This window comes from Rhopilema esculentum, chromosome 8 (genome assembly GCF_057945365.1).
Source record: "Rhopilema esculentum isolate cy_ngs chromosome 8, ASM5794536v1, whole genome shotgun sequence".
In the NCBI taxonomy this organism is placed as follows: Eukaryota; Metazoa; Cnidaria; class Scyphozoa; order Rhizostomeae; family Rhizostomatidae; genus Rhopilema; species Rhopilema esculentum.
The window spans coordinates 8,482,173-8,494,397 of record NC_142822.1 but is presented as its reverse complement, the minus strand read 5'-3'; the positions used below and the strand labels follow the sequence as shown (position 1 = coordinate 8,494,397).

Sequence of the window (12,225 nt, the reverse complement as noted above, 5' to 3'; positions counted from 1 at the left end):
GATAGGACAATATTCCATATCCGTATTGACAGATTCATAGGTGCGAGGAAGAAAAATGAAAAATCTTGACTAGCCATGTTCCCTTAAATGCTGAAAAATGGCATTTTGTGTTAGTAACCAAAGTCCAAGCGCTTCTTTGCTTATAATTGAGGAATAATATTGGCCTGCAAGGATATGGATAAGTCGAAAAATTCACCTTCTAGTCTGATAGGAAATGATAAAACCAGATCTCTATCATTCGAGATGTAAAGAGTCGCGGGAAAAAAATTGCCTCTTCCAGATAAATTTTTTTCTCGAAATGGTTGAGTAGTAAGAGCTTTCTCATGAACCTCTCTCCTTGGAGAAAAGAAAGGAAAGTCAAGGTTGTCAAACACAAGCTATAAAACATACTAAAGTACCAAAATGTTCAATATTCTTAGTAGAAAAGGCGTTGTCATGTGCTTGGACGATATAGCTAGATAACATCCTTCTACCACATTGCCCCCTTTTTAGCTCCCTATTTAGCCCAGTGTCTCATATCTCATCCATTGCTAAGCCATTGAAAGTGTTGCTTTATTGTTATTGAATGGTGTACACCCTAGCTTTCCATGATTTGAGAGTGCAGAGCAACATTAGTCTGGTTGCTATAAAAATAGATTTGATTGCAGACCCTTTTCACTTACCGTAAAAGCTCTGTTGAGCGCCCCTAAGCCCTCTTTCTATTAAGCCCGCTACCCAAACCAAAATTTATATGAGCCTCCTCTTTATTAAGCCCTCCCATATTTAGCCGTTGATGGCAAACAAAGAAAAGATGCGCATTGAGTGGGTCTCTTGACGTTTGTGCTGATAATTAGATCAGGCGCAATAAATACGGTCCATGTAAAGAATTTTTAGTGCGCCTTAGAAGTCAAGAGAACACTGATATTGATCCTTTCGAAGAAATCCTAGAGTATTGTAGCATTTTTATAATATGTTTTCTTCTGGATGATTAATAATCCCCCATTCTAATAAGCTCCTCTCTCTTGTAACCTCCCCTCTAGGAATGAAAATATAAATAACTCCACCCCCCCCCCGGGCTTTATAGAGTTTTTACGGTATTTGGTCAACCAACAGTACACTTTTCTTAAAATAAAGTTTTGGTCCAGTATTGAAACTTTCTTCTCCTTCCTCTCAGATAGACGCTCCTCCGCATCTCAAGTCATGTCTTCTAATTTCCGCGCTTGACTTTTTATGGCTCTGGTGTCCAGGGTACAAAACTTCAAAAATATTCATAGAATCAGTGCCAAAACATTCTTGAGGCTACTTTTCCTCCAATCTATGTGTTGCATTAATTGCTTCACTCTACTTATTCGAAAGAGGTTTCAGAAGTGAACCGAATCTCTCAAGAAAAATACCATATCGTTTTCGTACATTTTTAATTTTCTGCTGAATTCCACGTACAATTGTTTTGAGACTCTGCGTTGCTCGTCCTTTCCTTTACCTACAGTTCGAACGACTCTACTCTAACTCTACTTCGTTTCTTTTTCTAGTGTTTCTATTTGAATCTTATATACGAAATTGTCCCATTTATCTAATAATACTGATTAATATACCAATCTTCTTAATTTACGGTTTTTTACTGCGATTTAACCACGTGCCTGTGCATCATGCAGGATGCTGTGTGCATTATGGTTCCTGATTGTCTGTTTCCACGAGGCTCTTAAATTTAGTGTATCTCTAAGTATCTAATTTGATTCCTTAAACAAACGAATAACTAAATTTATACATACTTATAATTTTCTAATTTCCCACAAAACATGTGTGAGCACGTCTTCAGCACACTATGTATAGAGAATGTATCTTTTATGAATTTGTTATGATGACACATCGTACAAATCAATGATATCTTCATCAAAATCGCTTTCGCTATCATTGCCGTCAATTATATTTGCCCTGTCGCCATCATCGGTAGACACAATTTTGTTATTCAACAGCTCTGCAACATCATCTGGGTAGCATACATCACTCCAAACAACTGATCCTCTTTCATCCCATCCACGATTAGCTGGGTTGTCCATAATGTCTAAAAATGGATGCCACATAAGTAAATCGCTTGATGCGGAGCTTTAAATTCGATAGACACGGTGTCAGCAAGCTTAAATCGGTTATTTTCTGCTCAACTTCAGATTTCTGCAAAAAAAATTTCTACCTCACGTCGTTTGTGAAGTCAGACTTTGTGTATGCTGCAGGTTAGACTTAGTGTATGCTGCAACATTTACTTAGTGTGCTGCAGTTATATTTTGTGATCATGTAAATGAATTTGTGCATGTGAAATTCATTTTGCAACCGCCTTTGCTTTTGTGTGCGTGCAAAACTTAGTACATGCTGCATGTCCCCTGTAGGCCATCGTACTAAAAAGCTATTTTCCTTTTCTACAAAAAAGGAAACATAGTCATTTCCTGAAAAGACATGAAGACCGATTAGTGCTCTTCTCTTTTCGACCTCCAGTGTTGAACACGTTATGTGGGGAATCCAAGACCGCGTTGGTGTTAATGTTCATTCCCTGTGACACACTGAATAGATTCACAAACAAAGTGCGTCTCTTTCAACGCTATTATAAGATACGTTTTCCAGCTTAGGCCCGTATAGTTATTCTCCAAAGATAAAAACAATGCGTCGTGTTTATGTATCCATCGAATTTCGCATAACAGATCCTTAACTAAATAATAAACTGAATGCCTACAGCAAGCTACTTTACCCTTATATACTGTTCAACAAGAAATTTCTAGAATATACCCGTACAATATAATATCACTGTGGAGGATCACAATCTGGAATAAGCAAGTTACAGCATGTTACGTAAGGCTAACTCTAGAAGTTTCCACAATTATTTTGGTCAACTTGTCTAGAGTGTTCTACTTGTTAGCATTATTAAGAAATTGCTCGAAAGGTCCAGTTCACCACACTTACACTTACAATTCTTTCTTTTTAGACCTGTTCCTTTGACAATCAATACATGGATTCCTGCAAAATCATGGACAACAAAGGGGGTCAGACATCGATACTCCCGCAAGGTGGTTTGATCATCACAGAATCCTCACTCGTTCGGTTTGCTGCTTTCACTAAAGCAATCAGCTTTGTATCTGCTTCTTCGTGATTGCTTTTCAGTCTTTCATCTATGACAACTTCATCTTCCTCACTTTAGTGCAGTTGTTTTCATTGGAAAAGAGGACGGTCTTTCCTTGTAACTAACTTTGGTCTTCTTCTATCACTCCTTGAATTAATGTGCATGGTTTGTTTTCTCCATTCTGTAGAAAATTAGCAAAATTGTGAGGAACTATCATGTTTAGACCAACGTTATGTTATCTTAATATGGTCAAAACTGTGATTGGCAGCTTTTGATCAGTGAGCAGGAACGGATTTAGCAGGAGGGGGGTGTAGGCGGTGCGACACCCCCAATACTTCTGCGTCCTTCAATAAATTTGGTTCTGTTCGGTAAAAATCAGTTTTTGGTAGTCAGCAGTAACCAAGTAACGCAAAGATTTTACTTTATTATCTTCTTATCAGGGTTGGTAGATCATTCCCAGACTATTCAGTCAAATCAGCTTCAAAATTCGGCCAAATTTGGCCAAACTGATATCAATACTATAGAACAATAGAATACTGAGAATAGAACAATAGTAGATGGTCCAGGGCCCACGCCACCGGGGAGCGGCCGTTCAGAAAGTCGATGTCTGAGAAAAGTGCAAATCTACAATAGAATTAGAACCTTACAGGGGTTTACTTTATATTTCAGACAACATTAAAGCGTTTTTAAAGACTGCAAGCAAACGATTGTAAGAAATTTTCTGAAATGTATTTTAAGCTTATCTCAAGGGCATCGTCGCAAAAATTTTCTGTAAAGAATTTTTAGGGTTTATATAGAAAAGTTCTTCACGTTTTTTAGGCAATCCCGACAAATAGGAGCTAAAATGCTAAAGACTGGATTCTGAAATGGTTGTCGGGAAAGGAGAACGGGCTGAGTTTGCAACTTTGGAATACTGTTTATTATTTATTTGATTAAGTGTTTCTTGATGATTAAATCCGCCCCTCCCAGTAAGACTGTGAAGCCTAAGTGCTAATGAAGCATGCTTGGAGTCAAGAACTTTTCCTTCGACAACATCTTGGTTGGGTGAACCAGCAGGACGATTAACTCTTTCACTGTGATGGCTTTCTTTTGATGATTATAACGCTTTAAAGAACACTTCCAACAACTTGGGGCTATGTATCATCGACAAATATAAATCAGTTCTCTCAATATCATAGCAGCTCTTTTTACCGTAAACTCCTGAAAGAAGGTGGATTTTCTAGATAGTATTGGAGCATGAAGACATTCCTTACTTATAACAACGTGCGTTATTTGATGCTCCACCAGGACAAAAACTTATTTATCTCCATATATCTTCGAAAGCTCTTTTAGCCTATATCGGGTCTGTTTGCTTCCAGTTGTACCATTTTACTCTACCATGATGGTCTCCATTAACAAGCTTTAAGAATATCATTTTCTATGAACGACAGTACAAGTTTCCATTTGTTTCATCGTCATCGTGAGTAGATGTTACTGTAGAGGCTCTTTATCGAATAATCTTGGTGTAATCTAAATAGCATGGTTCATGCTTTCTTTTAGCTGCCATTTATGTTGATCGCAATCACCATTTCACAAAAACAATCTGAGGATCTTTAGACATGCATTAGGTTACCAACAAAAAACATGAATTACAGCCAATGCAGTTTCATTTGCTTTCAAATTAGGTGTTACAATTTGGTATACTGTAATGTGATGCGATGTAAGAGACCTTTAAAAAGCAACTGCCTCTATTTTGATGTAGGCCCCCGAACTTGCACGTATTATATCGATTATTGGAAGGAGTTGATGACGTAATGAGCTTACCCTAACCCTAACCCTAACCCTAAACCTAAACCTAAACCTAAACCTAAACCTAAACCTACACCTAAACCTAAACCTAAACCTAACTCTATCTAACCCTAAGCCTTTACTTGAAAGTTGAAATAATTAATCATGCTAATTTATGACTTTTAATCATGTCTATTTATGACTATCAGGTCGAGCAGTATGGAAACTAGACAATTCCTTTTCGGAATCAGCCTACCCCCATTCTCCGCCTGGTCTTCAAGTGCAGCCTCCGAGGGAAGTTAGAATTTTCCGGGTTGGAGCTTGCGGTCGACCTGAGTAATCCTGAACATTTTTCTGCTTATAAGCTGTTTTTTTGCAAATACTCTTTGCGTGATACATTATTTCAAATCTTATCACTTTGCTTTTTTGATTTCATGATCCGTATTCCGCAAATCAGGGTGATTCTTGGACAAAAGCAACAACCAGTTACTGCAATTGTTACTTGTGGTTTGCCTTGAAAATTTTCTTTTATCAACTATGCTTTGAACAAAGAGCGGCAAACAAGGTCAATCCGTGTTTGGATAGGCACCAGAAAAATTCGAAACAGAAATGGGCTGCTAACTGGCAGGTAGTGGGCTGGTTAACTGTATGTTACTGTATCTCAGAGGAATTCACTGGGTTTCATTGTATATCTCTTCATAGTGGAAGTAATGGCCTGATAAAACTCGAAGTGAGAAAAAGACAGTTGGGAAGGACATGCAGTCTACGAACAAGGTAAAAAGTACAGCGTAAAAAAAAGAAACAAAATAGAAATTAAATACGAAATAATTCAAGCACAATAAGAAATCATAGATTGCATCAATGCCATAAGCATAATCGTTCCAAGGGGGGCTCTTGCCTCTCCTTTGAAGATTGCTTCCAATTACGTTAATAGCTACCGGACCTTCTTCGGGGGCATAAAGGTCCTATGTGATTCTCCAAGTTAGAAACTTGGCAAAAATTCCTGATGAAAAAAAAATCTTAACTTTTTCATGTACAGAAAAAAACCTTTGTAGCAAACAGTAGCGGCGCCACGGGGGGACTGGGGGGACACGTCCCCCCAGTTCTCAGCAGAATCGATTTTGTATTTCGTCTAAATTCGATGAGAAAATGTTGGGGGAGGGGTAACATTTTGACACCATACTTTTTGTGATGTAATCCTATGATTTTCAAACTGCCAATTTTCAAACAAAAGTTAGTCATAGGCGTTCACTTCGGATAAAATTGGCGTTCCCTGTTGGTAAAAGGGCGTTTCCTGGTGGTTAAAAGGGCATGGCTTAAATTTTTTTGGTTTGCCCCCCCCCCGGGCTTGGTGGCTGGCGCCGCCATTGGTAGCAAATACTGGCATTCCAGAAAAATTTGCTAAAGTATAGTCCGTATCAAAAGTGACCCGTAGCAGTGTAAACGGGGCACAAGTGAGGTTGTTAGATGAGATTGTTAGATGGGGTTTCCTGCAGTGGCGTAGCCAGGGCGGAAGATTAAAGAGGTAAAGAGGAGTCCAACAGCAGGGGGCCCCAGAAAAATGTTTGCTGACCACACCCTTGAGAATATGGTATCCCCATTTTGTAAATACGTTTGAAAAAACTAAGGCTTTTCACGTGGCAATGGTTGGCTAATCAAACACAAAAACCGTAATATGTAGCTTTTTTTGGTTGACTTCATTCTACAACTGTCTATTTCCTTCACTGTTCCTAGAATGTTTATATTCTGAACTGTGTAAGGCGACGAGGCTCTTCGTGTCTTCCAAAGTTGAAAATAAATATCTAAAAATAATAAAAAGCATTCAAAAGTTTCAAACTAAGTCCGTTCTGCTTGGAGCAAAATTTGCAAAATTTAAAATCTAGTTGTTATTCAGGATTGAAGCCTTTTAGCATTTCAGTTCTATTTCATCGTGAATATCTATAGAATGTGAAGGTCTTTTCTATATAAACCCTAAAACGAGGGAAATTGTAAAACATTCTGCAGAGGTACAGAAGCAGTGGCCTGCGAGCAAAGGGAGCAGAAAATTCTCGAAAACACGCCCTTTAGATTAGCTTAAAATACATTTCAGAATATTTGTTTGCAGTATTTTAAAACGTTTTAATGTTGTTTGAAACATCAACAACCCCCCTGAGGAAATGGCAGATTTGCACCAATGCTCAGAAATCATTGCCAGATCAGTGGTTGCCAACTGCTCAGAAAGTTGGTATCTGAGAAATACCCTCTTGCCCAACTGGCTATGCTACTTTTTACATGGACTCCCACCCAGGTTTAAAATTGGTGGAGGGTGCAAGGGAAAATTTAACAATCATATCAAAAGATTTTGAACAAAGCTCTATACTATTGCAATAAAGGAGCGGGGGCTTGGCCCCCAGGGGCCTGAAAATTTCATGCTTAAGCATTTAGCAGAATTACTTGGACTGAGTATAGCATTGTGAACCATCAGAAAACTGTTAGTTATCAAAAGCTATATTTATACTTAGAGAAGATTGAACAAATTTCTAATCCCATTAGCTCTAGATATCCATTCTCTAGGACAGTCAACAAATGATCCTAGGATCCCTGTTTATAGTCTTTATATTTGTTTGGAGTCAACAAACCTATCTTACAAAATGATGTCTGACTATCATTTTAGTATTGCACTCTGATTCTGTACCAGTGTGAGGGTGGTTTAGTGGTTAAGATATAACAGATCCAAGGGTCTATCACTTAGAGCAAGGATCTCTCTGCAATTCCAGGCATAGGAATCATCAAGAAGTATGGTCACATCAGGTGGGTCCAGGACCCTGCTCTATAATAGCTTTTCAGTGTCTAAAAGCTTGGTAGCAAATACAAAAGTACTGAGGTGGCCCTTCTGCAAATATTTCTACACAGTACACATATACATGACAAAAAATCTATTCAATATGAGTGCTGATTTTAAAAAGGTCTTGGACACATGGTGCCAGATCAGATAAATAATTTTTTGGTGCATTTTCTGTGTAGAGCAGTGGTTTGATTGATTTTGATAAAGCATTTGAATTTTTCTCAGCCTCAATGTCAGCTAGTCACCAAAAGCTCAGGTCAATATCTGATAATTTGTGTAGTCATTCTCATTTTTTTTCAACAGGATAAAGATAGAATTAAGGCAAAGTTTTAAAATCTGATTTGGTAAATGAATAATGTTTGTTTTCCACCCTGGCCACACAATGACCATCAGTTTTATCCAAGATGGATCGGAGTCATTGGCCATTGTGGACTAAATAGTTCCTAGAGTGCTATATAAGTAGCTAAGACAAGCAGACAAAAAACTTTTAGTAACTGACCATGCATACCATGGGAAAAGGGGTATTTACCCTTCTTGTGTCTTTAAAATGTATTGAATTGGATCATTTAACAAAAATCAACTATTAGAAAGTAGCCCCATTAGAAGAATGCAGCTTGGAATCATAAAAATACCTTTTCTGCAATATGGAATAAACTGGGCATTCTCTGTTCCAATTTTTTATCTTCGCATTTGTTGAAAATGGATCATAGAATTGGAATCTTCATGTTGAAATTAGTCTGTGCCAAAAATTTCGTGTTGTTTGGGCTATCAGGCAGCAAATTATCCTATTTTCAAAAATTTAGCCTTTCCTATACATTTCAATGGAATTTGTTGCTGTAAAGTCCGGTCAAATCTAAAGAAATATCTAAATATTCAAAACAAAGTAACTCGCGACCAAACGATCCAAACAGTATGAAGTTCTCAGTATGAATTCAAGACCACTATGATTTCAAATCTGAAGTCTATTTTTTAGAAAGGTCTGTAGACAGCGATATACAGAATCGATTAAATCAACACGGAACAGTGAATAGCCTATATTAATGTTTATTCAGGGCCGTAAATCCTGGGGGGGACAGGGGGACTGGACCCCCCCAAAAATCTGGAGCTAAACGATTTTTTTAGAAATTATTGTCATTTGCTTTTAAAGAAAGGAATCCCTGGTAGCTGGGTTAGAACCTAACAATGTTTTGCTGAGTTATTGCAGCATACCTCAGCCACTATGTCATGGTGACAATTGTCAAACGCAAGTTGACTATTGTAGATGGCTGTTATTTATGTTTGCAGAGTGGTGTCGAGTCAGTGACGTTGCCCATGGAGGAGATTAGCCCCAAATATCTTATCCACCGGTCTCCCCTTGAATAAATCTCAAAAAGTATGTAAGAAAAGAATTGTTTAAGTTGTCATAAATTTTGACAAACCCATATCACACATATTTTCATACACGTCTTTTTATAAAAAATCCTAACTCAAAACCTAGGTCCTAAAGTTCCTAATTTCTGAACCTCTATTAGTCAAACTGCGGTACCAAGACCTCCATAATAGCTCCTTAATTTTAACTGCACAGGAACAAGGAACAAGCCCAAAAGACAAAGAGGGCAAGGATTAAAAATAATCTGCGTAAGAGTACCACGTCAACAAAGAAGTACTTTTGCATTTGATATAGAGAGAAGCAATGACTAAACTCTTTATTATTAGAGTGCAATACATTTTGCCCATCCTTGATTTTTTTAAGAAAATTTTCATTTGGAGCCCGAATATATTCTTAGATACATCCTAATTTTTTTTAATCCAATATGGTTTCAAGAAGAAAAACACTTGCTCTCGAATAGAAAACGCCTTTTCTTTCTTTTCTCCAACATCTGTCACTAGACTCTTTCCCTTCCCAATTTCTCCCAGAAACAATAATCTGTGTTCTTCTGGGAAACGTTGATTTGTCTTTCCTGAATGGTATAGTATTTTGTTAAACTTGGTCAGGGAGATGCTTTTATAGCTATTTAGAAGGTATGATTTCAAAAATTTCCTTTCACATCGTCCACAACCATGGTGGGTCCTCCTACAGCCTCCCAGGTTTAATTTATTCAAGCTGTCTCTGAAAAATATTATCAACTCAACTATAAAAAAGCTAAGAAATATCTGTAAATACCTTCTATAGGGCTGAAAAAACCTTAGTTTATCTAAAAATCTTTTTCGTTTATTAAGTTGTTTGCCATTCTAACTATTTCCTTAACACACTCTATAAATTGCATGGTGGTTCCATGACCCACTGCACACTCTAAAATCATTCGACATGACTGACCCACCCCCCCCCCCCCCCAATTGACATGACAGATTTAGGGCCCTGTGTTTATTTATATGTTTTTCAATCAAACTGTTGTATTTTTTAACATTCACCTTATAGTTAAAATATGAGTTTGCATAAGGTAATTTTTTGGAACGTTTCTTGATGACTAATGTTAGAAAAGTTAGACCCGTTACCTAAAAAATACGGTACAGGCAAGGCACGCCATTATGATTAGGAATCATTAAAATTTTGAATAGGTGGGTTTAAAAATGGGCGAAAAGTGGTCAGGTCAGTGACACTCAGGAAAACGATAACTCGGCGGATTTGGTATTACGATTCCAATCGAATTTAAGGCTAGATTTAAAGTTTAAACTGTTTTTTACCAACCTTTTTGGACGCTCTAGCTATTAATCCCAGTGTTTCGTTTTTTCGCTTTGCCTCAAACTCTGTAGTGCCTCGCATTCAAATCGAGACGGATTCTTAGTAAAAAAGCACAGGCTGTCCATAGTGGATAATCAGACATCCACCTTCTCGATGAATAAAAACGACCAGACGATTTGGCTGGAAAATAAACAAGTTTATAAAATGCAAGCAAGTGGGAAAAGTTTAGAGGAAGGACTCGAAAAGATTCGTTTGGATTTCGATCAGGTAAAGTTTTTAATTCAATACAAGGATAGTGAACGAATGTAGTCTGGGAAGACTTTGGTATATCACGATTTTAACATCATGCGTAAAAGGTAGCAAATTTCGAGGCCTATTTAAAAAAACAGGGATATTCACTAAAATTTTGTTCCAATGCTCTGTAGAAGCTATAATCATCAAAAACTGTTGCTAAGAAAAACACAGCTTTGCAGTGTTTTTAATCTAACTGTTTATCAAATGAAGGAAGCGTGACGGTGTTAATGCTTTGCGCGTATTCAATGCTAGATTGCCCTCGATCAATAGCCTCAAACCTATCTTTTCATATTTGTTTCATAATACTGTCATAAAAAATCGTTGAAGGAATCTGACCACATTGAGTCACAAAAACATCTAATCGTCTTGCGGTTGCTGTAGGATAACTTTGCCGAGTAGTACAAGCTTTCTTATTAAAAAATGTATCTTTTTTTATGTTCAATGTCCCCAACTGGACATTCTTGTGACGTCCATGTGTTTTTGTATCGTAAATTATACAGAGAAGCTTCATGTTACAATTAACACAAAATGAGAATCATAATCAAAATTGTATGCCAAAAAACATAAATTTACAATGTTTTTTCTTAGTTTTTGCATATTAAGGAAATTTTGCGTAGTGTAATCAAGATCAAACACAAGTCGAGTATACAGAAGATCACACACTGTTTGCTAGAAAAGGACCTTGAGATGCTAGAAAGGAACAACAACCATTAAAGCCAAAGAAATCTTTTGTTTTAGACAGTCGACTATTGACTCTCAAGCCCAAGAAATCTTTTGTTTCAGACAGAAGACTGTTGACTCTATTTTGCAACAAAAAAGAGTTTGCCTTCCAGCTGAAGGCCTACAAATGTCATGTTCCAATCCTTAGGTTTATCAGACACTTTTCTTTCTTTGACAATAACGTTGGTTAGCAACAATGAATCTTTTAAGACTAAAGTACAAAGCGAATTCTCATTCGAAATGGAATATTTATATATTTCATATAATTATATAATTATAATAAAATAATATTTCAGGGCTGCATAGAAACTTGGTACCTTTTAGTGATTTGTACTATTTTTGAAGCAGGCACCGAGAGAAGGAGCTTTGAAGGAAACTTTAATAAAGCTATTTATCTTAAAACGTGGATATTCGGAAGTGATATTTGAAGAAAAGCCCAAAAATAATTATAAGGTTTATCCTAAAGTTAGACTGAAAGCATTGATTGATTCTGTGACTGCCAACCCTCTACAAGTTCTTTTGAACAGAAACATGCTTAAAACTGATTAAATGACGCGTATAGACTCAAATTTCAATATGCAGTTTCTGGATTTACAAACCTTCCTTCAACTCTTCCTTTTCTTCTTCTCCCTCCCCCTTCATAACATCATACCGGTTTATAAGAAGATTTTATATTTTATCATTGTCCGCCCGCCCACTTTTTTTTCTATAGATTTTTAAAAAACTCAATTTTATCTATCTTTTTCAACCATTTTGCGTATTATTCAGGATTTGTGCAGGTTGTGTTTTTCATTGGCAAAGAGTTTTTTCGGCGAAAAATGTTGATGGTTACCTCAGTCCTCAGCGCTCCGAAAATCGTTAAGGACAGGCTTC

General features: G+C 37.1%; 2 protein-coding genes across 7 annotated transcripts in view; one reads left to right on the top strand and one right to left on the bottom strand.

The window, feature by feature from the left end:
- Positions 1-12,225, bottom strand: part of LOC135694871 (uncharacterized) — a 43,847-nt gene that overhangs the window by 931 nt on the left and 30,691 nt on the right. The window contains exons 1-4 of one of the 6 annotated variants that reach the window (XR_016143936.1): positions 10,345-10,478; positions 2,929-3,266; positions 1,749-2,041; positions 197-336 (exon numbers count right to left, since the gene is read on the bottom strand). The exons of 1 other annotated variant lie outside the window; for it this stretch is intronic. Coding sequence is in view for 1 of the 5 variants with exons in the window: in XM_089109674.1 (XP_088965800.1) it covers positions 10,438-10,518 (81 nt within the window). In the remaining 4 variants the exon portion in view is untranslated. Of the gene's footprint in view, positions 1-196; positions 337-1,748; positions 3,267-10,344; positions 10,519-12,225 lie in introns of those variants that run through there. 4 more of the 6 variants (XR_016143935.1, XR_016143937.1, XR_016143934.1 and 1 more) reach the window with 4 other exon arrangements.
- Positions 5,488-12,225, top strand: part of LOC135694868 (uncharacterized) — a 29,464-nt gene continuing 22,726 nt past the window's right edge. The window contains exon 1 of the mRNA XM_065213743.2: positions 5,488-5,626. Within this exon, the coding sequence (XP_065069815.2) occupies positions 5,609-5,626 (18 nt within the window). The 5' untranslated portion in view covers positions 5,488-5,608. The remainder of the gene's footprint in view (positions 5,627-12,225) is intronic.